The 27,499-nt window shown below is 39.9% G+C and overlaps 1 protein-coding gene across 2 annotated transcripts in view; it reads right to left on the reverse strand.

Annotated features, from left to right (window-relative positions):
- pdzrn3b (PDZ domain containing RING finger 3b) overlaps positions 1–9,107 on the reverse strand; it is a 93,303-nt gene extending 84,196 nt beyond the window's left edge. The window contains exons 1-2 of one of the 2 annotated variants that reach the window (XM_063911680.1): positions 8,275–9,107; positions 1,840–1,926 (exon numbers count right to left, since the gene is read on the reverse strand). In XM_063911680.1, the coding sequence (XP_063767750.1) occupies positions 1,840–1,926; positions 8,275–8,988 (801 nt within the window). In that variant the 5' untranslated portion in view covers positions 8,989–9,107. The remainder of the gene's footprint in view (positions 1–1,839; positions 1,927–8,274) is intronic. The other variant, XM_063911681.1, reaches the window with a different exon arrangement.
- Positions 9,108–27,499: the final 18,392 nt, after the last annotated feature.

Raw genomic sequence — 27,499 nt, forward strand, 5'->3', positions numbered from 1 at the left:
TACTTCACCGCCAACTATTTTCATTTTGGAAGTAAGACTGCATGACATACGGAAATATTGCAATAATAATACATGACTAGCAACCAATGAAATTGTTACGGCTTAAATACCACCAATTGCTCGATTATTAAAGAGAAATATTTCCGAAATTCTTTTATTGAACAAATGACAAACGTATTTAATACCATTGAACTGAACACAAAAGGCACCAGTAAAAAGTAGTGGCAGTTACATTTTACAAGTGCAGTTTTCTACTTAAACTGTCTTTCAACTAACTTACCAATGTCTGAGTGCAAAATCCCACTTTTGCAGATACAAAGAAATACAATGAAAGCCCTAATGGATTACAAGAATTGCATTCAAGAATCTGGGCGAATGTAATCACATATATCTGGGGGTTGGATACAAGTCGGGGTGAAAGAGAAAACAAGTCTATTTATAATGTGGTTGAACTGACCCTTTGACCCTGCCCATGAGTGTTGACTCAAGGGTTAGCTTTAATTGCAGATGCTTCCCAGGCCTGAAGGGACATTTCTGGCCTGCAAAAGGGCATGAGGACATGTTGGATTGATATAAGGTAGACTAAGACTGTGGCATTGACCCAAGAGTCAGAGCTAAGACTGCTTACATCTTTATCAGGACTCTCTTTAAAACCAAAAGCAAAAACACTCTACAGTCCTGTCACACAACTGCAAAGTAATGGGATACTTCAGGAAACCTCAGAAGTCACAGTGCTAATTCTAATTAATTATTTCCGCTCTGCTTCCTCTCTCAAGAGGCATCATGTACAGTGTTAACGCAGCAATGCTTTGCGACTAATTCTTACTTCTTTGCCTTACAACTATCCCCCTATCTTCAGACTTGTAGACAAACCAGCCCTTCCACAGACCACAGAATCTGGCAGCTGATTGCTCCTACCAAGCCATGCCAGAGTAATAGCCACATGAAACGCTTGTGTTTAGGCTACTGGTATATTAGCTATTTCCATTTTAATGAATAGCTTCATACACAGACTGTTGATTTGAGGCTAACAGGAAAACCAAGTATTATATCTAAGCTCTTATGGTTGGGTTTGATACATGGTCCTGTCACAAAAAGGTTGCAAATCTAGGAGACTCCAGTAAAAAAAAAAAAAGAAGCTTTTTATGTGAAGACCTTTTAATAGTTTCCTGCTATAAAAACTTTTACTGTGATAATCTATGTCGCTGCAGAAAAGTGCGTGTCTGTGTCGGTCAGGGGAAAAAAAGCCCAGTAACCATTCAGTACAGTCCCAATGAAACAGATACAGGAACACAGGAACACATTTTCAATAGGACTTCAGCTGCAGAAAGGGGCTCCATGTATGGAAGATTTGTAAGCTGTGTTGAGGTATTTTCAACCCTTCACTCAGCAGAGCGTGTGGCATCATTAACGACATTCACTTCAGAGCCCCCAGGGCGGAAAAGTGGCCGTGAAAGGTTCAGGCTGGGATAAAAAAGACCCTTTCCTCTCCTCTGTGTTTACCTCACCACCAAAATCCCCTCAATTAGAGACAAAACAACTGCGGTCAGAGCCATAATCCCAGATTTAACTCTCATAAAAGTAATTATAGTTTTTTTAATCTGTAATGCCAAATCCGCGAAACCAGACCAATATATAAACACAATAAAACTTAATAGATGCGGTGCATCAATCCACAGACTAGAAAACACATGCGTGAATGTCTAAGATGTGTATGTCAGTACAGAGAAAGTCTGTGGTGCTTCAAGTATGTGCTATTCATTCCTGGGTTGCTATATGATACTTGGCTGATCACCGGGGGGGAGATGAAATCTCCAAGACGCTCGGCTTTCAACCTACCGCGCATGGCCTTCCTCCTATGATGTTAAAACCCAGAGATCCGCCCTCACGTAGAAGGACAACCGTCACGCTTTTAGTCTCGCCTTCCTAAAGACAGACAGAGGAGAGACACGTGAACAAAGAGATGGAAGGTGGTTATGACATAATAATCCTTGATTAACTCCAGGTGAGCCAGAGAATGATTGAGCTTTTAGAAGAACACAGCAGGAATAAGCCAATATTTTACGTATTAAGGATAATAGTATCGCTCAAACACATAAATATTACATGACAAAGTGTATTGTGTTAATGAATGATAGCTCTGGACAAGGTGATCTGAAAGTGTAAATCTGAGAACTCAGCCTACTATCTGCACCAGGGCTGAAATTAATTGATTTTATATTAAAACTGCAGTTTGCCACTTTCAAATTTAATGGGCGTAATGATAATGCATATTTAACAGCTGCTTTCAAGGTGTAGGAAATTAGGGTTTTGCACAGTGCTGGCATGTTGCGTGTATGCTTGGTGTAAGCCGAAAAAACAGACTTGTTATTGACTGTTCTCTAGTTAATATTCTGTGCCTGTTTCTGTACCATTAACATTCAGCAAAATAAATATTTAAGCTAACCGGCTAACATTAGCTCTGCAGTTGTTGAGTACGATGATTGGGAGCTATAGCGTAGTTGATCAAATCTCATGGTTAAACTCTAAAAAGTAAGTGTCTTTCACTCTAAATATGTGAAGTTTATCACTCAAACACCTGAGTCTTGACTTCCAGGACTCCATGAAGCAGTTCATAATGTAGGTTAAATCTGTGAAGCTAACGTTAGCTTAAGCGGTTACAATGCTAAGCTGTCAACAGTATAATTAGGGGTCATTAGCTGGATATCAAAACACTGCTGGGTGCGACATACCATGGGTTTGTCATGAACACAGTAGTTGATATAAATAAATAGAACACCACAAATATATCTGAATGTTATTGAGAGACCAATGTTATAAATCTGGGATGAACTTTTCAGCTTTTCTATGGAAGGCTCGCCCAGTTAACTTAAATAAAAAAAATATTCTCTAGCTGACTTGTTAGCAGAAGCAGAAACAAGAATTGGATATTCAATGAATATAGAAAAAAGACAAGTATGTGATTATGCTTGGTACAAACACCCTGTAAGCCTCAAGTTGAAATTATAAAAAACTCACAATTCTGCAGAGCTCCAAAGGGGACATGGAGGAACAGAAAAAAATAACAAAATGGATAAGCAATTATTTGTTTCTTCTGCAACAGTAATTATTTGTGGTTTTCAGCTATTTATTTAATCCCTCTCCAAGTCCAATTCCGTGATTTGAACCATAATATTAGTATTTGGCAAACAACTGAATATCTTCCTCAAATCATTCAGCTCTAGCTTTGGCCACTCCCTGATGCTCAGCAAGCCTAAACACCAGCGGTGACCATTCAGAAGAGCCCTTCCCCCTCAAAAACTGTTGTCCTTTGTAAATTCATACAACAGAGGACTTCTTACTCAGTGACAACATGACATGGAAACCTCTGGGAAACGAGCAGAGTCAGCTCTTAATCGTTTTTTTTTCCAAGCAGGACTTAAAGGGAGTTATGAGGAAACATAATTTCAGCTGCCACTCCAGAATGCTGCGACATAGAACGACTAAATATAAAGCTGGGCATGTACAGTGTCCTGACTGCCCTATATTCTAAAAAAACCATCATGTGCATGTCAGGCCACTCAGGAATTTGTGTTCCTGCAATGTGTCACGGCACAGCATAAGCAACACATGCCTCCCCATTAGAGAGACTACAGCCGTTACTGTCAACAAGAAAACAGTTGGGCGTCAAGTGAAAACGGATTTGACTGAAAAAGAAGAAACAGGTCATTCATTTGAGTTAAACTGAATCGGCCACAAGCCCTCAAAACAAATTGGAAGAATTTTAAAGGGTTATTTGCATTTTATCCTCGAGAACCATTAAAATGAACTCAGAGTAATTAGGGAGTGTTTTTTCCACATCTGTGAACACTTTAGCAAGTCTCTAATCCCTAAAAAATGAGGTTCATCTCTTCAGGAGGTTGTGTATTTACTTAAACAAAAAGGTATGCCTAGGTGATAAAAAATAACATGTGATAACATGATCACATTGGAACACATGGAAGCTATGCCGAGTAACTTTAATGGGAAAAGAAGAACAAGACAGTGAGGAAGGAGAGCAAACTGGCAGGGAAGTGTTAGTCTGCTGCTCACTTGGCACACTCCTCAGCACCAGTCACACTTTCCGAGTCTGTCCTGCATGAAACTCCTTCCCTCAGTCTGCCTCTTAAAACGTTATTATTGTGAAGGTATTGTAATGCAGAATGTAACAAATTGTTTCATTGGCCTAGCATTAAAGGGAATACTTCTCACCCCCAAATCGACCATTATCTATTGCATGCCTCTGTAGTGATGGAAGAAAGACCCATTTATCCAGTCAGATGCTCACTACTTTCCAAGTGCATGCATGTTTGCTAAAATGATTTACACTTTGTGAGTTGTTGTGTTACAGTTGACTAACTGATGTTTGGATAAAGCCATGTTGTTGTTAAATGCAAACCCTTTTACTTCAATCCATTACGATTTTCCCGTTAATGGATATTTAATTTACCAAAGTAGGATGTGAGAATGACAACGTTAACTTAAGGAATGGAAATTGCGAAAGAGGATTTGAATCAAAACACATTTCAGTGAAATTATGACTTTGCATTTAACCTATCCGAGGATTAGAAGCAATGGACAGCTACTATACTGTGCCTTGGATTAACTCTTGGGATGCGGTGCCTTCTCAAAAGCAAACTGGCACCATGTACCGGTCTCGGTTTGTACACCTATTTGTTGGTGGACTTGAAATCGACGGCCTTAAACTTCAAAGCCAAGTCCCTAAACAAACTGAGCTATCTACGGCCCTGAATCAAAGTGACACAGGGTGGGTCTTTGATAAAGAAATGATCATGTTTGGGTTGAAGTGTTCCTTGAAGAGGCAGAAAGGCTTGATCCTGGTAGTTAATTGATAGCAAATGATGTTGTTATAGATTTCAAATCAATTTCCTCATTAGTGAAGCTAGCGTATAAAGGAAACAGCAACCTAATAAATGTCTTTATCTGAATGTTTACTTTCAAATAAAATACCCAGAACTTGTGTTTTCAGTGACTTCTCCATAGCTGTCAATGTGATTCATGACATATTCAATCGGCACCAATGAATTTGTGAGAACTAATGGGCTACATTACACTGTTAAATTATCCTAGATTCATTCTTTAAAATTAGACCACAATTAGCCTAATCCGATTGAGCCCATGATTACCCAAATCAAATTCAATGTGAGGCTCAATCCGTTTTATGTCCTGTGATTTTGATAGACACTCTTTATCGCATCAAGTACAAACACCGCCATCCACGGCAGCTGAAGAGAAGCTCGGTACGAAAACTGAGAGGAAACTAAATGGAAAGTGTGACAGGCCTGAAGTGAACCAGAGGAGGATCTGAGCTGCTTTGTTTTTGCTTTGTTTTATTGCTATGGCAGACATTTAAAAAAAGTGTCAGGACTATTATTGGAAACTCAAGTCAGTAATTCCACAAAGTCAGGTCACCTTGATCTCCCTCACAGTCGCTTCCTGAGATATTAAACGAAGACATTAAAATCCTCCGTCTGGCTCGGGAAGTATAAGCCGAGAAACGACTGAGTTGCAAAAACAAACTAAAGTAGGTTTTCAGTAACGATGGGACCCGTATTCCCTCTTGCACAGTAAATCGAGGAAGAAACATGTCACAACAAAACCACAACCATGGAAATGTTCCTTTGTGAAACATGGTGAGTAGTAACGGATGCACTCCATTGAGCTGTTCCAGGTTCATGGCATTATGAATGCTGGCACCGTAGCATGAATTGAAAAGTACAGAGCCATTTTAAATGTCATTACCTGGGCTTTTCCAGGTTTGACGAGCCATAATGTCCCCCATGAGAGAGGCAATGAGTGCCACCAGACCTGATAACATTTGAACACTGACATCATAAAAAAAGGGAGGCAATGTTTCGAGGGAGTTTCAGTAGCAGTCTGCAAGTCGCCCGCCCACCACAGTTAATCCCACTTGTTATGCTCCGTTTCATATAGCCATGTGTGTTGAGGCTCTCCCACCAAACAAGCCTGCTCTCTGCTTGACTGGACACAATGAATGAGTCTTTCTATAAAAAAAAAAAGCTTTCCAACAAACCACATCATCCACAAAATGTAGTTTCATCCCGAACCTGTTCTTTCTCTTATGTGACTTAGTTCTGGAACAATTCCTGCCTTTAATGTATGTTTGAGGCATTTCAGAACAAAGCACTTCTGTTACCATTAGCACAGCTCTGAACACACACTCAACATATCTCAGTTGTAGAAGTGGAACGCAGTTGTCAAACGAACTATGATAACCAGCTGTGTTTCAAGCCCAGCAAGCTCCTGTATGCCCGCATGAGGGATTTCACCATTTCCCCCGGATCGGTGCTTTTGATGCACAATTTGCCAGTCTACCGGAACAGGTTTTTCTGGGTATTGAGTTCATAATGAAGAAATAAACCAAACCAAGCGAAAAGACGACCAAAAAAAAAAAAAGAGAGAGAAGAGGGAAGATGTCACTTAAACAAGATGTGCAGTTGAGTGAGAAATTAAAACTTCAGTGTCCAAATAAAGTGAGTTAAAGCGATGGTTGGGAACTTGGGATGTAGGGTTGTATAAGGTTAATAGTGAGCGTTTTACCTACAGTGGACGGCGGTTGGAATATCCCTAGTTTGATGGAGCAGACCAAAATACCAAGCAATGAACTGCTATGGGCAGGGGAAGAATCAAAACATATTTAAGCCATATAAAAGAATCAACTTCAGTTCAGAATATGTTCACAGCTAACAGACGAAAATGGTAATTTTACCTCGCAGAAGTCTGGATTTTGCTGGTCTACCGCTGCCTCGATCGATTAGTTTGTTTGTGATATCGTGTGACTTTGGTGTTTTGAAGAGTTAGTTCAGAATCAACAAAGTCACACAAGAACAGAAACAAACCGTGAGCTAAAACAACAACAACTCTGGTGGAGTTTTTAACACAGCTTAGGTTCATATAACAGCTTCAGTCAGAGAGGGTTCTCTGTTTGCAACGTGAAGCAGTGAAAATATTCTAAATGTAAAACATACTAAAACTCAAATAAGAAACATCGCTTTGCATGCCAGTACTAATGTCTGTTTTTCCAAAACGACGGACGTGCTGACCACCATCTCCTGCACTTCAAAACATCCAGACTTTCCCCTTTAAGAGGTGTGAGTTTAAAGAGCAGTATCCATGAAGGTTCCCATTCATCCACATTATTTTATGTAACCCTGTCAGCAGTGTGTGCCCAATCAAAAGCTCCACCTCCTGTTCTTGGACAGATTTTTATAACTAAGCCTGATTATTACAGTAGGACCCCTCCCCTCTGCTGATCACAGCAGCAGTGCAACCACCATGCACTAATTCAATTCATTAAGTGACTTATGAACTCCTCCATCCTTTATGATGTTGATAATTGGTTGTTACAGGAGGCATTAGGGGTTTTTAAATTTGAGCCATAAAACACCCTTACACCAGGGCTCCTGGACCTCAACAGGGCCCCGTGTTAGCCCACAGATTTAGATACATTATTAACCAGCAGTGACCAGCAGGAAATACTGCACCTTGTATCCATTATCACAGTGTGCAGTATCTACAAAACATTGGGACTTTTAGCTCTTCAAATATGGGAAGCGATCTTCAACAACACATACAACGTTGGTGCCAGAAACATTGCTACATCCATGACTGTAATTTGTTATGATTGTCTCAGGGGGAAAGGGGCTAACACCCGATGACAGAGAGCCTCAAACAAGCATGCTGCGAGGAGGCAATATAACTGCAACCTGGCTCTTGTTGTGTACAGAACTGCAGTAAATATTTGGCCCTCCCCCATTGACTGCCAGCTGGCCAGAGGCACAGCTGACATCCATGTTTCAAAAACAGACAGTGAAGAAACAGCACTGGAGGACTCCTGAAAACTTCCAAGCAGAACAATCCCTTAGATAAATCCTCAAATAAAGTTCTATTTTTATCTGGGGTTTATTTAAGAGCTATCCAAACAACATGGAAGCCTAGTAAATGGAAGAGTGAGTCCAAGATAGCAAGCAATCATTTTGAGGGAAGATATTTTATATAAAGTTGAAACAGAAACAAGCATACATTAATGAGGAAGAAAATGCAATTTGTGCAACAGAATGAACAATCAGAACCAACATTTAGAAGTATAGGTGTACTTTTTAACACTTGTTATGTTCTTTATATCACAATGCAGGTTTTCCCTAAATGACAGGGAGAAAGTAACAGTGTACAAGAGGAGGGGGGGGGTTCTTGTACTCCTTAAAAGTAGCCTACCTTGCAAGAGAAAGCCACGGTCTTGGTGAGGGAATCGATCCTCTCGCTGTACTCGGTGAATTTCTTCTGATATTTCAGTGCTGTCATCTGCAGCTCGCTGTGCACGTCGGAAAGTTGAGCCAGCAGTGCCTTTTCCCTCTTGTTGGCTTTAATAGTCTGCTGCTTGAACTCTCTATCCAGGATGATGACTTTGCATTGCAGTGCGCTGTTGTGCGCCTTCAGGGATCTCAGGCAGCAGTGGCTCTTTAATCTCTGCTCTCTGTGAGAGAGCATCAAGCCGCAGCCGCTCTCGCATAACCCCACCGGTCTGCAGTCACACGTCTCCCGCATGTGAGCATCCATGTCCCCGAGGTTGAGGACCTCCGTGCATCCTTTATTCCTGCACTTGGCCGGGGTGTAGTCGCACATCTCGGTGTGCTCGGCCAGATGCTGCAGCTTCACCACGGCATCGCAACCCCTCTCGTGGTTGTCACATTTGATCTCCAGCTTCAGGATTAGGTTTTTCAGGGGCAGGACGTGGTTCAGCTCTTTGGTGGAGATCCGCTGACATTTGACTGGGCAGCTGCTCTGCTTGACGACCCAGGGCAGCACGCAGCCTGAGCAGAAGACGTGACCGCACGGAGTCGTCAGCGGGTCCTCCAGCACTTTGTTGCACAAGTTGCATTTAAAATCCGGGTCCACGGTGCCCTTGAAGCGGTCCAGCTCGAATCCCATGGTTTCCGAAAGTCCAAAGCCAAACTTTTTCACTCCCCACCCCCGCTGTTATGAGTCGGAGCAGTGGGGCGTTTTTAGCTGGTCATTGGTGGAGTGCTCACAGACCGACTACAGGCTCTCCTCACTGTCTAAACTCTACTAATTGACCGAGACTTTTGGTGCGTTCAGGTACCCCTCGTAAACCGATTCCAAAAGTTTGAAAAGTTTTTAAATGTAAAATATAATGAATCAAGTTCACTTTTCAAGCAGAAATAACTTTGTTTTATAACTTTTGAAAACAAAAGACAACATCTGGATGAAGTTGATTGTTATTGAAAGCAATGAACCCTAAAAACTGTCCTCACAAAAATAATAGGAAATCTACAGTAGCAGTCTATTCAGCAAAATGCTAACATTTTATTTGTTATTTATGACTCTACAGACGTTGTGATAAAAATAACACAATTCATACTCTCTTAGACGACGTTCATGTGACATAAAACGGAATAAACAATGATTCCAGCAGTCCATGAAGGCAGCATTGAGGACTTCTCTACCGTAACTACTGTATTAACTGCGCATTTAAGGTCCAGCCTATGGTATCAACTTTTTTGCTTTCAAAATATAAAAGATTTATAGATATTAGATGCATCTTACATGTTAACTTTGAATACACTATGGTTTCAAAATATGTGCATATTTTAAGTAATATTATACTTCATAGACTGACTTGTCTTACTTACTGTAGGAGGCCCTTATTTGTTTTCATACTTAGTCTGGCATTTTGATTCAGCCTACATACTGTAGAGGGATAACAATGAAATTCAATATTTCAGATAAAGTCTAACATGGATCCCTATAGCTGCACTCAAATATTTCTAAAAGATAAACTGCCAAATTCCACAATACATAATGTTACAAAGGCAGGCGACATTACTGCTAGATACTTGAAAAACACTGTGGGTGAGCGCTCAGGCATGCACAACACTTGTGAAAACAAGCAACTTTGGAAGGACACTACCAGAACAACCACAAGTGAGACGTTCAAGTTACAACATACTTTAAACAAGGAGGAGATTGGGGAAAAAGTGGGAAAAAAATCAAGCTTGATCGCGGTGTGCGGTATGAAAATTAATATCTAAGATGCCACCGTGGGATTCTTGTTCAAACACACCTCTCACCACACTATTTATGTAAAGAAAGCATGGTATTACATCATATTCTCACATTGACAATTGAGTGCATTCTCAATCCCAGCAGGAGGCCTCCATAGCCGTGAATGAATTTGAAATGTAAATTAAACTCCAGTGGGCACCCTGGTTGTGCTCAGTGAAGGAGGAGAATGGCCTTTGCTGCTAAGGCAGAAACGCTGTCGGTTCTGACCTCGCCTTGATTAGACACCCATTCCCGGGTTACCCCCTCTTTTCGGAAATCCAGTTTTATGCAATGCCATGCTCAATAAAACCTTTCCATATGTGCATTATCCAGAACTAAAAACAAGGGCTTATCAAAGACTTCATGGACAAAGTGTGACAGAGAGAGTCTGAGCTCTCAGGTAATCCTACACTGATGTTATGGGTTGTCTTAGATGAAGTGGAAGAAAAACTCCCTGTGCAGTCACGCCAAAGGTCCTTGTACTGTGTGTGTACAGCCTGTTTCATACTCACTGCACGATTACATACTTTTCATAGCAGGTACTCTTTAGATCATGGCTTGATTCTTTTTTGAAACAACCTTTAGAAAGATTTCAAAAATAAAAATGAAAGAAAGGGTTTTGCCTAAACACCTTTTCTTTGACCACTTTTCCCCGAGTTATTTCATGCACATCAGCTGAATATATCTTTTCACAGTTCAGAGATTAAAACCGATAGGATATCTAGCACATTCTGTTCAGGTTACCTTGAAAGTATTATGCTATAATATCGAGGTTAGGGCTGCAGAATCAAAACCACCAGCTACAACCAGCCTCTCGACCTCTGTGCCGACCTGCCCTCTGTGATTTATTATTTCAATCCAGGAACAAACACCCTGCCTGTCTGTGTATGGCTGTTTACTGTGAGAGTGCCTCAGTCGGGGAAATGTTTGCTCTCAAAATGGAGTGAGAATAAATAGGCTGTTTTTTATAGAGCATGTCAGAGAGTCAGAGAAAGCTAGGAGATTCTTTGTTTTGATTCTCATGTTAAAGGAACTGATATGATATCTACCGGACTTGTCTGTTCAGGAATGTTTTCCATGAAGCTTTGTGAAGTGGCAACAGAGGGGGCTTAGACGAGTCCATGTTGGGTCGAGTCCAAAAGACAGACGACGTACCAGTGCAGATAAGAGTTAACCCCAGTCCTCCAGCCTCAACTGTGAGTGTGGGGTCAGGATGGACCAGACTGAAACGCTCTTCCCAGACCTGCAGGTCAAATTGGCATCTGAAGATAATTTGCATGCAAGAATCCAAGCATCCAGGTGGTTTTTGTATATTACATCAGCTGATTCTAATTTAAAGGAATGTGCTCATTGGCTATTTTGCAAAAAGTTATGTCCTGGTGTATTTATTTGAAAGTGGCATCGGGGTGATTTAAACAGATATCAGCATAGCAAGACATTAAAAAGGAACTTTGGGCATTTACTAAATTGTCTATTAATGTGCACTGTCCCTGTTAGATAAATAAATAATCAGTAGGCAATGGGGCAAGACTTTAGAATGGGAGGTGTTCTAACTTAGATTGCAGTCTGAGCGTTTTTACCTTTCAAGTTTCACTGGGCTCTTGTTGCATGCAGCTAAACAGTTAGCTTTCACTAGCTTATAATTACCAATTAAACAGGCTTATTGTAAAACAATCCACTCTTCGACGTCGTTTATCCAACTGAATTTTATTGCTGCAGCTCAAGTTGCAAACCGGTCTGAAAAGAACAACTGGCACATGGGAGAGGAAGTGCAAGTCGACCCAATATGCTAACTCATCATCAGAAGATTGGCTTATGTGTTCGAAGATTACTTATTGGAGTCTTGCTGTTGGTTTTTATATGGATTGAACAAACACAATTTGCGAGGTGCAGTTAAGTATTGTGTTACATCTGGATCCAGGCATCCCAAAGGTCCAGTATTTTTGCTAAGCTAAGCTAATGGCCTGTTGGCTGCAGCTTCAAAGTGTAAAAACATGAAAGCGGTACTTATCCTCTTTCTGTTGAGGAGAGTAAGCAAAAAGTTTCCCAAAATGTCTTAGTATTCCTTTAACTGAGAACCAACATTTCTTTCTCATAAAAACATATAATCCTATAATAGATGCCCCCCAAAAAGTGTGTAATCCAATTGATTGACATGAAGAGATTGGTCCTGGGTTTCATTGTTGAACCCTCTTGCCTGAAGCCTTTGTTGTAAGGCAACAGAGAGATCGAGTTTTCAGCATGTGTGATGGGGGTGTTTTGTATATAGCTTTGGAGTTGGGCCATTTAGTAATCATCACCACTCTTCTTTAGATATGTCAAAGACGTGCGGGCCATGTGGGAAACTGCAAAGATGAGTTATTGCTTTTCGGGATGCCTTTTCATGTTGCGCTGAAACACGATGTACTTACAAAAGGAATACACTATCCATCTCGCTGTGGTTTCTCATGTGCCTGCAATTCCCTTGGGAGTCAGTAATATTGTCAAAACCGAGACTAGCACCCCAGTGATTTATACGCCAATAGTAGGGTTTGTTTTTCTTGCAAACATCAGTGACTTATTGTGCCTTTCACGAGGGGGGAAAAGGAGTTTTGTGGCTCCGGCGCCTTGAGTGAATAAGTAACTTTTAAAGGCTGTTTGGAAAGATCTCAGGGTGACCTTAAAGACGGTTTGGTCTAGTGGCTGGGAACCAACAATGGTATACACTGGTCTTTGCTAACAAGCCACTGACAGATGGTGTGATCCAAATAACCACTTCGGCCCTGATGGTCTGTTTTGACAGAGAACAGCAGCTCAACCGTCACAACATCCTCACAGGCATAAACATGTGAATCAGTAATGATTGCACAACACAGGTGTGAGCAATGGTGTTTTTTGAAATACACTCTTGATAGCATACCGGTTTTACACTCTTAATTGACTGTGAAAGTGTTGTGCCACACAACGACGTCTCACTGTTAATCAGAAAAACAAAAGTAGATCCACAGCAGAGATAGTGATGCACCAAATATTTGCCGTTGCTAAAGAGATCTGTATCACAAATTGCTCTGTGTGCATGAAGGGAAGCCAATAAATGTATTGCTTAGTTCCTCACAGCAGACGGCTCTGAATTCTCCCAGGGAGGTTCACAACAGGATGTGGGTCTGTGGAACCCGGATTTACCCAATAGTGAAACTGCAAGTACAGAAAATCCCCTTTTTATATGAACTGAAGTAAAGTCTCAGAAATAAATCTAACCTAAATCTGCAGTCACAAACAGAAGCTTATTAAAACATCATGGTAGAGATGTGCAGAGAGAGTAAACAGTGCCTTTGACCCCCTGAGCTGCCCTTCTGGACCAAAGAAAAACAATCATTATTATTACAACAAGTTTTATTGGTGCTGTCACTACCGCCGCCGACGCTGTTATTACAATAATTACTGTGAGAAAGCCTGCTCTTTACACCTTTTTTTGCTTGGTTTGTGCAGGAATGGACTCGTAAATCATTTATTATGATATACAGTCGGTGCTGCTTAGCTAACACTTATTGTTTAGTTTGATTGTGTTGCATGTCTGCCTTAGATTAGTTCATGACCATTAAATATATAGTTATTTGTGTTAGAAAAGTGATGTACTTAAGATTTTCCCAGGATAGGATGAGTGAAAAGAAGGAACTGATTAGGAGCTCATGCAACAAAGATTTGGGTTGTTTTTGTTTTAAAGTGCCCCTATTATGCTAACTTTCAGGTTCATCTTGTAGTATTCTTATAATCTTATACTGTGACACAAAGGGTCTTTATGTTTCTCACACTGCCTGTGCTGCAGCACCTCCACTACCCATTGTATTGAAACTGTAGCTTCCTACGTTAATGTAAATATCCACACATATAAAGAAAGACGTTTGGATCAGATTAGATTCAAATGAATTTATTCTCCACCTCATTGGAACTGTGTCTTTAGCTTCTCCGAGTACAGCAGGTTGCCAATTCACATAACAGAACACTCCATTAAAACACACAAATATAATATATAGAATAATGCAAATACAATGTAGCAGTGATCAATCATAAAGATAGTAAAAGAGAGGACATTTTAATATGGATGATAATAACAACCCATCAATCATGCTGTGGTTAATGCTGGTAAGGTATGGGGAATATGAACAGCAAACAAACTATTTTTACAAAAGTTTTTCATTATGACTGAATATCCAGCTTTTTACCACCTCTTCATATCCAAGAAAAGAATGCAAATCAAATAGTTTCTTCTTCTAAAGATGGACATACATGCACAAATAACTTGTAGTTTGATATTTGATACTCAATACAGTCCGCCGTCCTCAATTCTCAATGGCAGTTTGTTTTGTATAACATAAAGTCAATGAGTTTGTTTGTTTAAAAAACTGTTATGCCCCAAATGTCCACAAACTTCCCCTCCAACTACTAACCTACACGAGTCTGCTGCTAATAGACATGCCCCTTGGCAAAGATGAGTGAGGACAGCAAATGTTGAAAGGTTGAAAACAGGCAATTAACTGGCCCCTGGCCTCCTGTTATTTCGCAAGAGTGGCCCCCGGGCAGAGCGAGTGGAGTATCCTTGCTATGTCCTGGTGTTCTGTAATATTTGGTAGTATATGAAGCACAAGTGATCTGCCCCACCCTGTATTAAGCTTATGTTCTTTTTTCCCGTAGTTTATTTCAGACATTTCACACAACTTCCAATAAATCTAGTGTGGATAACAGTGTGTAGACAACGATCATGTACATCCAAAGAAACCCCTCCTGGTTATACTAGCCCCCATGTGGGTGGGCCCTTTTACTGTGTGGATAAGCAATATGGAATACATTTCTCATACACACATTTCTGTATACATCATGAGTCATTCTTTTGCCAAACAAGTGTTAACATAAGGTGCTCTGTTAACCCAAACTTGCTAATGGGAAAGACGGCATCTGCTACGTCATGCCACTGAAAACAAACTGTTATTTGAATCAATTTTACTATATAAATGATTAAATTGAATAAGCAAACACAAAATATAAGCACTATGCCTTGAAAATGTTTGGCAACCAATGAATACTACTAGAAAAAACTGACCTGTGGTTCCACATCTTGATATACAGCCTCACATTTGACATTGTAGGCCTTTATATTTAATGAAAATGTGCAATCAGGGTGTGTTTTCTGTCTACCTGAAACTCAGCAGAGTGTCGTAGCTGTAGATCTTGTATAAAGCCCTCAGCAGTTTTTCAGATGGACTAGCATAATGCATTCGTTGCAGAGGTTTCCAACTCACAAGTGTGTAATATTAGGAACAGATGAGTCCCTCAGCAGGGGGGACGAAGGCACTTGAGAATCTACCAGAAAAAAGTTCCCTCTGAAGCCTGTGAATCAATGCAGATTTTTCTGGAAGCTCTGTTCCCACTGCGTCCATAAATAACATCCAAAGTATACTTGGCACCTCTTATCTCAGCGTATTAAAGAAAACATCGCTTAGAAATAGAAGTTAAAAGACAAACCACACAGATGAATGGATAGGATTTCATATTCATATTAAACCCATTTAATATTTAATATCTTATATTCATTCAAGACTATTATTTTACTATGCGGTGCCTGACTCTTTGCTGACTCTCCCATATTTATTTTAGTTTCACAGTCAGACATATTTATTTTACTTATAGAGCATGGCAAATATTTATATAACATACTCATGCTTCCCAGAGGATAGACCTTTGGACACTCAGTGAACTCTCAGACTTAACAAATAAGATATTTAATAATCTAAATACTTCGAATAAAATGACTGATACTTCCAGTGTTTGCAAGCTTTTGTCTAAATCCCTAATTATACTTTTGTTTTATTGTTTGCTGCAACAATCCAGAAGGGGACACCGTAGCCTTTTCACCAATTGCCCCTCTGGTCACTGGTGGTACTGCAACCACAAATCCCCTTTGACCCCCACACACATTTCCCCCATTGACTTTCTTTATGAGGAAAGGAGTAAAACTGTTGAAACGAACGTAACTAATAACACGGTCAGTTAGTACTCTTATTTATTATCACGTTTCGAACAGAATAGGGTTTACTCTATTTAGTTGAAATTAGAAATCAGGCTTGATCAGATTATTTGTTCTGAATAGCTTACATTTGCTTAGACTTATAGATACATAGCTAATGTTTACTTGTTAGCTCGTTAGCTAACATTCACTAGCTAAATAGCACACTGACTGGTTAGTTTAGACCCCTCTCTTAAACGTTTTTATAAAACCTTTGTTAACCCTTCAGTAAGAGTCATTTGAAACTATCTGCATGAGTTTTATTAAGGAGTTCGACCGGCCTGTGTGCTTGGTTAGGTTCATAGTTTGTCACAACAGAGCCATCTACACACCAACAAACAGTACAGGGGCATTAAAAATGTCCTTATTTGAGATTTTAGGCCATTTTTATTTGCAATCCAGCTAACAAAAGAGGATAGATGTTGCTGTACATTGTCTTGAATAACATGTTTTGCTTACCTTGGTGCTAGCTCTAAAAAAACAAACACCCAACACTAGATTTATGAGTATCAGAATATTAATTTTCAGCTGACCTATTGGATTGCACATCTGTGAGATAGAACAAATGTGAAGTGAACTCAAGCCAGTTTATTACAGTTGCTCTCTACCTGTGGGATGGGGTCCCCGAGGGAGTTGCGAGACACCTTCTTGCGCCCGCCAAATGGTTCACATATAAGATAACATTTTTTCCACTCACGAACAGCAGCCTGATAACTCTGGGGAGGTGCAACTCTAACATTTGTTATAACCAAGTCGAAAATAGATGTGGTGTTATGCGCCAGAGAGAGATTTCATATTTAAGATATAACAACAGAAGCTTGCAATGAGTGTTTGTATTCAGCGTTGGTATTTCCACAGTAGTTTATATTACCATATTCAAATATAAGTAATCTAATGAGCTGCTTGTAGACTAGTATAATAAAAGCAAAAGAAATGTTGACAGTGCTCTGTAACTGTATTCAGATCCCTCTATGTTTACTGAAGATGCATTCAAATTGCATGCCAGAGTTAACACAGATACGGTGTCCTATTCCATCGACCCTGATTTCTATACAGAGGGGAAATACTGTCATCTTCATTGGCAATCGGACACAAACGATGTGTCACAAATGGACGCAGTGTAGGCATTGAACAGCTAGCCCAGAGACTGAGTGGTTGGTGAGTGGCACAGAAATATGACTTCCTCCAGCACGTTAAGATCCTCTGTTTCTGTTCAATTACAATCTGGCTTCACTCTGAGCGGGAAATAATGAAACCCTTGCTGGGTTAGTAGAGGTAACCAATCAGGAATTCCTTCTGCCTTTTAGCCTGATTTTAGGATAAAGGTAAGCTGAAAGGATAGGCAATAATTATGCTGTATAAACTGTGCAATTATTCAGCGGTGCAATAGTCATATATTTATTATTCTATTTATTTATTATTATATTTTGGTAAATTTAGAGAGTAATAATCAGATTTTTTAGTATTGATATCATTATTGATACATACTGTATACACCACTGTTTATATTATATTAAAAAATGTCCATTGTTGTTGTATATTTTGAGACAACGTGCACCTTTTTACTTTTACTTGAATACAAATTTTTATTTAATTTTCTCTTATTTTTATTGATTTTATTTTCATTGTAATATTTATTTTTTATTATTTATATTCTTATTTTATTGTATTTATTTGTATTTCATTTGTTTTTACTTTATATATTAAAATGAAGCCATAAATAGATTAAGTTTTTTTCTTTTTGCTGATTGTATTACTTAACGCTAATCAGTTTTATCTAAACTTTTCTTCACTTTAACTGTCCGATTTGGCCGTTGGTGTTAAAGTATAAAGCAATCAACAGTTGTTCGGATATCTACAGTAACAGGAATGTTCGTATCCTTCTGTCGCTCATCCACCATGCATGGGAAAGTGTGAAATATGCCGGTTGGATGACCTGCCACGTCAACACTACAGTCACAGCTTTCCAGCTCATGCTCGCTGTTCTCATTATCAACAAGCTTTCAGCATAGCAGCTTTTATCTGCAGCTTCAGTTGTGCTGTCACCTTGCTTCAGGTGTTAGAACAGCTTCTCCAAAGCCTTAGATTGTTCACTGAACAGTGAATACAACACATCGCAGAACACACTTTCTTCATAGCATTTATTCAAAACTTTTTTTAGGCACTGTGACAGCGGGGAGTCGGGTTAAATGTCTCTTTGTTTGTAAAGCCTGTCAACACGCTCCAAACAACTAATCCACGCTAGTGCCCCCTATTCACCAGCTCATAGAGTCTGTGAACCCAGAAATGTTATATTAGAAATGTATAATAGGGGTCCCCAGCACAAAGAAACTGCCACATGCTAACTTGCGTCTTGGGCAGCTCGCACAATTAGCACAAGTTGTGTTAATTACCATTAATTACCAAATGGCTTGGCTGATTTGGACCATTCTGGAGTGGTTATGGTTGTTATTGAGGGTCCATTTCTGACTTTTCAGTTCATTGTTTACATAGGCTATGATGCCATTCATCTTGTTAAACACAACTTTAATTCATTGTTTAAATTGTCCAACATATGCAAGCTAGCATCCGGCAGTTTCTTGGTGCTGGGGACCCTTCCTACATATTTCTATCATAGAAGTTTAGTATGCTCAACATTTCCGGGTTCACTATGGTAGCAACTAGACTATTATGTAGCCCCATCCTTTCAATACGCACTGTTGGAAAGTACATTTACTCAAGTACTTGTACTTTACTTGAGTATTTACATTTTCTACTCCACTACATCTCAGAGATAAGTATTGTACTTTTTACTCCAACATTTGTAGTTTCTTTTTATATAAATAACACAATGTGTTTATATGATATTTGTATACTACTATTTCACTCAAGAGTACACAAAGTATCCACACTTTGATCCACGTTCACAAAATCACAGCATAAAATAGCTGTGTATTTATATATTAGTATATTAGTCCTTGTACTGTACTGAGTACTCTTTCCACCACTGATAATATGTATTATTTCCAGATTTAAATTGCTCTAGTGACCTATATTTTATATTTCCTTATGTAGTGTTGTTGTGTCCTTTGCACATGTTGGAGAGATAACAGCTCAGCTTCTTTACCACAGTCACTTCTTCACTAAATAATTAAAGCCATGCATCCAAATATCAGTTCTCTCTCCTGGGAGTTTCCCAATGATCATTTCAGAGATCTCTTAAATCAGAAACATACATTTGGTGACAAATAATGGGTTGAACGTAAGAATAATGGTCGGCCATTGTGTACGTTATCGAGGACAAAAACAAACAGCCTGATTGGAACAGTCAAACCAGTAGCACAGAGAAGCAGGAGGGGTTCACTGAGGGATAACTCAATATACACGGAAACAAGGCAATGGCCTGTGTAAGTAACATTAGGAGCTAATCGGAAACAAGCCCCTTCTAATTAGCCATTACCAAAATAACAGACTGAGGTCATACTTGTTGCTTTCCCTTATGGGGAGCGCTGGTCTGGCTCTGACTCGATTTGAACGGTTGCAGAAATCAAGTATTTTTAGAGTTTTAAATGAAGCCTTAATCTAATCATGCGCCATTACAATCAAGAGAGGGTTGTCTGTGATGTTGTTTATTGTCATGAGAGTAAATACGGATTAACGGGTGAAATGTTGTTACTTATTTTGATCTATTGTTCGTCTCTCCGTCTTCGGCTCGTGTAGCTGTGGTGTGATTTAAGAGATCGCTTGACAGGCAATTAATATGTTGAGGAAATTGCATTTTCTGCAGATGGGAGTTGTTTGAAGGCAACCCTGTTTCCTCAATCAGTTTAGGAGCAATGTAGTCCTGATTGAACGTGGAATATTCGGCCAAAAACACAATAAAATCAAAGGGGAAAATTTGGTGTTAGGGTAAGGGAGCCGCAAACTTCCATGTGGTGATATTCAAATCAAATTGTGACGACAGTCTTTGGGTTTTTGTTTGTTTTGAGTTCAATTGAAGTTGCCAAAAAGTAAATCCTAAGAATGTTTTCTCCTGAATTTTATCTTTTAGAGTTCTTTATTAAAGAATGCATGTTTACATTATAGACCAATAATTTGATGTAGGGAGCAATACATCCAAACCTTCACAAAGAGGGATTTCTTTCCATAAAATGTAAGGCTTGAGGTGCGAAAGCTTGCTAATAATACAGAGAACTTCATGCGTTAAAAACAATTTACGCAAACTTCGTCTTGTAATTCCAGCGAGGACGTTTGCCATGAACAGGGCAGTGAAAACGTAAAGGCAGAATCAGCACAAACTACATGTATTTCATTGACTGGACACCACTGGATCAGTGAGAACCATCACTACCTTGGCGGAAAATTGTGGGACTTCAGGCCAATAATGTAGAAATGATGTTACTATAAAGGAAAACACTGTTTGATTTCTCTTACCAGTTTGTGAAGCAATCCTTTATTACAACACCATACAAGTATTGGTTTAATCTCCTTCCAAAATACAAGTAAATACTAGTATTTAAACATAATCTTAATCAATCGCAGATAACTATCGTGATTCATGCTTGACAACTATATTAAAATCTTTCAATAAGCAGAAATATATTTATAGAACTGAAATAAATTATACAAAGGGAAATACTTCACTTGATTGCAGGGCTGATTATATTCTCCTCACTGTCCTACTTCAGATGCCTGAGAGGCAAATACCTCGGCTCCATTCGGTCCAAAGCGGTGTTTGCCTGCCAATGCTGCTGCTGCTGCTCTACCTGGCCAGATCAGATGGGAATGAAGATAGCATCTGCTTATATTCTTTGGAGCGGCGTGAAAACAAACACACCTCCACTCCACAGCCCAACACAACCTTCCTGTAAATGGTGTACAAAAGGAAAAGCCAGGTCTTTTTTTATTTGAATATTTTAGATTCTGCAAAGGATCACGGTGAGAGATAATTCTCACAAAGGGAACAGTGTGTGGGCCGGGCCCAAAATAACAGGCACTAGCTTTGGTTTAAAAACATTGTGTGCGAAATTATGTTAATTCTTCCAACAAAACACGAGTCTCCTATTTAGCATTCCAGTTTCTGACCTACTTGTTTCACACAAACCCACAAAGCTTGAATAACCTCTGTATTTTGCAGAAGAAAATGTAATTATTAGGCTGTAGGCTGTCCTGGTTTGTGTCTTTGAACACATTGTGTGTCTCTTTTGGCCTCCGTAATGACATAATGTAGAGAAAAAGTGTGGTGAGGTCTAAGTATTGATAAGCAAAGTGCTTTACAAAAAGCAAAATGACAAATAGAAGCTAGACAAATAAAAATGATATGCATAAAAGGGAAACTGGGACGGATTGAATATAAGAAAATGAAGATAAAATGGGTCAAGCAGATAACAGAGTAAAAGAAGAATAGGACTATGCCTGATTCAGAGTACGCCAACATTTTTCGGCAGTTAAACCGCTTCGGAAGACGATCAATAAACAAATGTTTGGTCACACAGCTTTGAGAATGAAGCCCTGAGCTAATCTCAGCTAAAGTTTACTGGGGGTCACTACAGTCTGAAAATCAATAGAGTTTCTCCAGAACAAATAAAATTAATTTGAAAATAAATGTTTCCTTGTATGTTAAGCACATCTTAAGAATCACGGCAAACTGTGGGTGGGAAATCTATTCTTTCCTTCCAATTGTCCATGTTTTTGGACCACAAATACACAATGAAAGTATGTGTGGATATATAAATAGTGCATCACATGCGACTGCTGTCTGCCCTGTCTCTAAGTCCAATTCGCGGAATTGTGCGCTAATAAAATTACATCGCAAAAGTCTATAAATGTTCAAAGAAACTAGCCCTTTTTACTTCTGATTGCAATTATGTATATGGCAAAAAAAAACACTGTTGGCAGAACAATGGCAGAGAGAAAGAAAGAAAACCCGCTCCCGTGACCACATCACCCCTGTCCTGCAGAACCTCCACTGGCTCCCCGTCCCACAACGCATCTACTTCAAGATCCTTCTCCTCACCCACAAAGCGCTCCATCACCAGGCCCCCTCCTACCTCACAGACCTGCTCCATCACCACACTCCTTCCAGCAGCCTCCGCTAAAAATGTCACTGTAACAGCGTGTAGCAACAAGCGTATGCATGTAAGCAATGGCACCAAATATCTAATTGCTTTGCAGCATTGTTATGGGTGCAAATTGTACCCAACTACATTTGCAATGTCTTCTTTTCTTAAATTTGTGCAATGTTTTTGTTGTATAACGTTCCACCCTAAAAAGACCTTTACTTTGGAGCCCTTTCACGCCAATTTCATGCAATTGCAATTTCATATTTCTGCAAAAACATGTTTTTATCTCTAACAGATGTTTTTGATGAGCGTTGCTCAGATATCTGAGATATCTGTCTCCCAACCAACACAATGGAGGTGAGTGAAACTCTTTTGTAACGCATTTTATAAACTCTACTTTTTCCTAAATCAATGTCCCGGTTACTCAACAAAATCGACAAACCTTAACATCGCAGTGACACTATTTTGGGAAGAGATGTTATTGTTTCTTCTTGTGAGCACGGAAAGCAACACAATTCCATTCACTAGCAATGTACTGTAGAGGAAACGAACACAACAATAAAACCCCAAACTGTCTACACTAGAGGTGAGTTAGAATTCTTTATTTCTTTCCAATTTGGGAGACTGACCCATTAAGCGCAAACCGATAGTGAAAACGCATCACCAGCCCTACCGTTAATAAGACTGAGTGTTATGTGGCAAAGAATAAGTTGAGGGGTCCACCCAATCTATTACAATCAGGTTGAATGCTCAGCTCGAGCAGAACTAACAATGCTGGCAGACTCACAAATCCTTCGGGACATCATTAGTTACTCGGAGAATGGCAGCTCGAGTACTGGGATGCTTTTTGTTTTTTAAACGATGTGTGCAGCACTGAATCAATAACACACGATTCATCACACTTTATTATATGACACCTTTAGGACACACTCCAGTGGTTTTGTTTTTCTAAATGAAGATGATGAGCGTGTAATGAGCTTGATAATGATCGTTCAGGAAGCAATCTACTCTTAAGGACTACTTTTTGTTTTTGCATTTTGTGCGCTTGAAATTAAAGTTCCAAATGACTTCCTTTTGTTTTTCTCTTATCAACACATTCATATTCATGATCTTGCGATGTCTCGAGACGTTTTTAATCTACACTTTGAGAAGATAGGCTTTGATGCTCATCATCTGGGACATATGGATTGTTTTGAACTTGCTTTTTCATGAAGTTTGTAGTCTGTCAGAGGTGTCCGTCTGGCTACCCCGGTGCCCTCCAGGTCAAATGTTGACTCTGCAGCAGGTCCAAATCAGTGATCTTCAAGGAAGACTAAATAAACTGTTGTGCTGTAATCCTTTCATGCCATATATAATAAAGCTCTGAGGCTGCGTACACAGTCCTCGCACCAGATGGGGCTTAAACGGCTCGCATACCCTGCCACTTTTATCTGGACGCTCTCCAGCATAGCTTTAAGTTAGCCCATGATGTCATGCTTCTCAGGGTTGTGGCCAGACGAGAGCTTTTGTTGTGCAGAGCTATGTCAATATCTTTGCGTTGTGAGAACTGAGAAAAACCACAAGAAAGGGATGACTTTGACATGAAACAAGTACTACAGCCTCCACGTTCCAACTTACAAATCTGCTTCAATTCATCGTCGTTGTTCTTTGACTTTTATGGAAGCGAACCACTCGCTGTGCTCAAAAATCATACCATGTGTGGTCATTTATCTTTTGTGGCCTGTGAAATATGTGGCAAATTCAAGCTTTTCAGTCGTCATGATTTAAAAGTGTAAAGGGTTATGGTGACAAGCGTAACGGGGCGACGAGGGGCTGCATGAATAAGATGCTAATACAATATGATGGTAAACACGAGAATAAAGCTAAGGAGTAAGGTGCATTCCACTGATTTAACACATTCTCATTAGTCTACTCATCATGGGATGCATTAGTTTATTTAGCATTAGCAAATGTCTGCATCTGCTGTGCACTTTATTACTTATTGTTACTCAGTGTTAGGATATGTCTGTCTTATCTGTAGTGCCTGTGCACTTTACCTCTTCACTGTGGGATAGAGAGAAACGTTTTTTCAATTCCTTTGGATGTCTGGTACATGTGGAGAGATTGACTATAAAGCTGACTTTGCTAACTTTGCTAATTACTCACCCCGTTGTATAACGCCACCCTAGAGCTCTTCATAACCCTGATGATTGTATAGTGACTTCATCTTAGTTCAGAGACTATATTTATAGCAAAAGGTTATATAACAAGGCATTCACCAGAGAGTAGAGCAGAATGAACGATGCTATTTAACGACATTGTAGGAATTGTTGGGGGATTTTGCCGATTGTCACATTTGGAGATTATCTGTCGTAATAAGATCAAGGTTTCATCAAGTTTCATTAAAATTCCGTCATTAGTTTTTCCGTAGTTCTGCAGAAAAATAGACAAACATACCAAAAACTTTACCTGTTTGGTGGAGCTAAATAAACCTGCTGATGCATTTTATTATAAGCGTATTATTGTGTAAGATACAGAAACCAGTACACCCTCACAGAGCTAATGACTGGAAAGCTGGTAGAACAATAATAGCCCGCCGATTTACAGAGATTTAGACTAAAACTGTTTCAAGGCTATGTGTTTCATAAAAACACCACAAAGAAATCAGAAACTGCACTGGGAAAACAAACTGCACAGCAAAAAAGCTATATCCAAACACACTTGTGTAGTCTACATGCCAAAGGCAACACACCCACTGAGATAAAGCTTCATGCCATCTTCCTCCTATCTGTATGTGAAAGTGTTCGTAAAACTGTCTCACAAGAGAAGAACATGTTAAATCTCTCATATATACTTTTAAGGCTAGAACTGTTAGTGTCAGATCTCCACATGAAAAACAGAGAAATTGCACAAGTAAGAAATACCTAGCCTGAAAGATGCATCATTTAAATGCCAATTGTTGAAAATGTCAACCACCTCATGAGGGTGGAAAGTTAAAAGCCTCATGTTACGTAAATGTTCTTATCACAAAATCAGGCAGACTCTACGAATATATCAGACCCTCCAAAGCAAATCTAATATTACTCTAACAAATTCCATCACATTTTCTCATTTTGATATGACTCTATTATAGAATATTGCTTCTATAATACTCAAAGGGGCCCCATTATGTTCATTTTCAGGTTCATATTTGTATTTTGTCCCTCTCCTGGGACATGTCTCCATGCTTTAATGTCCAAAAAGCTCTTTATGTTTCTCATACTGCCTGTGCTGCAGCACCTCTTTTCACCCTCTGTCTGAAACCAGAGCCCAGCCTGCTCTGATTGGTTAGTTGGCCAGCTCTGTTGGGATTGGTCAACAAGCTTAGAGATGACCCGCCCCTTAGCCTATCATGTTCAATATGTTGGAGCGCTAGCCAATAGAAGTAGAAGTGTTACCTAGTGATGTCACTATGATACAGAAGTAAACAAAGAAGTCCCATGGAGGCGTTTCAGGCAAGGGGGAAGAGATACTCCCTCTGGAGGGAACAGCGAGGTTTTAGCCTTTGCAGACCATTTACATGCACCAACAAAACACAAAACAGGAAAGAGATATACCACAAAGCATAACAGGGCCCCTTTAAGACAATATCATTTTTAATAAAGTAAACCATTTTGCTCGACTCAGTCATTAATTACAGATTAGATGACCGAATTTGATGGAGCGAACAAACAAAGTAAGGATTTATAGTATAAAATGTCTTTGCCAGAAAACAAAATATGATCATTTTCCAACGATTTCAGACTCTTGGTTTTATTGATTCACAGCGGGGGATACAGCTCGGCTCAGGACACCAACACGAAGGTTCAAATTCACAAGCTTTTCTCTCATGTGATTTTTGTTCACGTGAGGCTGATTTATAGACATCCATATCCCTGTAGGATGTGCGGCAGGCCTAATTTACCTGCTGGATGTAAATCAGTGTTTCTTCACAACAGAGGAGATTTACCTTGAGGAATCCTAATGAGGTCATTAAGAATGTTAACACGTTTCCACAGACACAAGGGATTGTATTAATAGTAAATCACTGCATGTTGAACCTGCCGGGAGAAAATAGATGCAAATTAGAAAAAAATTGCAACACCTTATTAGGCATGAACACAGTTCATTGAGGCTGTTTTCCTCAACTGGATTCCTTTCAATAATCCCAATCACTTTGAATATCCCAGATGCCAATGGAAGACATGCACAGTTCTTCAGTCGAGCATCAGTTCTTGAAGCGAGTGGTGAGGGGAGGAGGGAAAGCGTACTGTTCTTCAACGTAGACGCTGCCCTGCAATTAGTGTTTGAGATTTGGCAGCTGCTTGGTTCAATGTCTCCCCCCCCTCCCACCTCAAGTTCCTTCTTTAATCTGCTTGCGCACTCCAAAACCACTTCAGCAATCGAACCGCAGAGGACGTGCAGGAAAGACGTGGAGTCCCCGCGGTCGAAGCCTCGTCGTTAACCTTCTGGAACGGCACCAGCAACAACTGAAATGCCGCCTCGCCTGTCCGCTGTTGCGATGGACGACTAGGCTCCGCAAAACAGACGTAAAAATACTTGGTCGCACTGCGTTCCTCAAGGGAAAACCAATTTTGAATGAGCTAAAGAGCTATGGATTGAATAAAAGTGTGACATTGAGTGCACTAGTTGAAAAGGCCAAACATTTGGAACCATTTTAGATGATAGAGCGCCGTTAGAAGCGTTTAGTATTCCCCCGGAGAAAAAGTGATTTGTCATTTAGGTATTTTCAGAATTGTTTGTTTGTGTAGCTTCACCAGCAGTGTGCGGAGTGTCCCTCAGATGTACCCGGGGTTAACCAGACTGGTGAAAGCAGCAAACCATCCGGCCCGAGAGTTTGTAAACTATCCCGACCACATGTGTGGAGCCGGGCATCTGCTGCTGAAATGTAGGCCCTGTCATGTGCTAAGCCCCAGGGTGATAGCATAATTAAAAGGGCTCTAATGAACACATGACATCGGTTCAAAATACGGTCCGCAAACCTGTTAGAAAGATATACCAAATGGATAAAGAACAGGGTTTGCTTTGCGTGTCACATGTGAGAGCAGAGCAGTGAGCAGACTGGGATTCGGGCCTCCCAGGGACCTCTGCTGCATGACATATGTCTTCCATTAAAGTTCATTTTCAAACATTTCTTTAGGACTTGTGGCTTCACAGTCTGCTTGAGAAAGAGGATTAGGCCCTCCTGAAATTGATTTATTTCTGCACCCTAACTGTTTATTAAATATAATTGACCATCAAAGTTGTCACAGAGAGGAAAGGGGGGAAAAAAGGGAGC

Source organism: Eleginops maclovinus, chromosome 20 (genome assembly GCF_036324505.1).
Source record: "Eleginops maclovinus isolate JMC-PN-2008 ecotype Puerto Natales chromosome 20, JC_Emac_rtc_rv5, whole genome shotgun sequence".
NCBI classification, from domain to species: domain Eukaryota; kingdom Metazoa; phylum Chordata; class Actinopteri; order Perciformes; family Eleginopidae; genus Eleginops; species Eleginops maclovinus.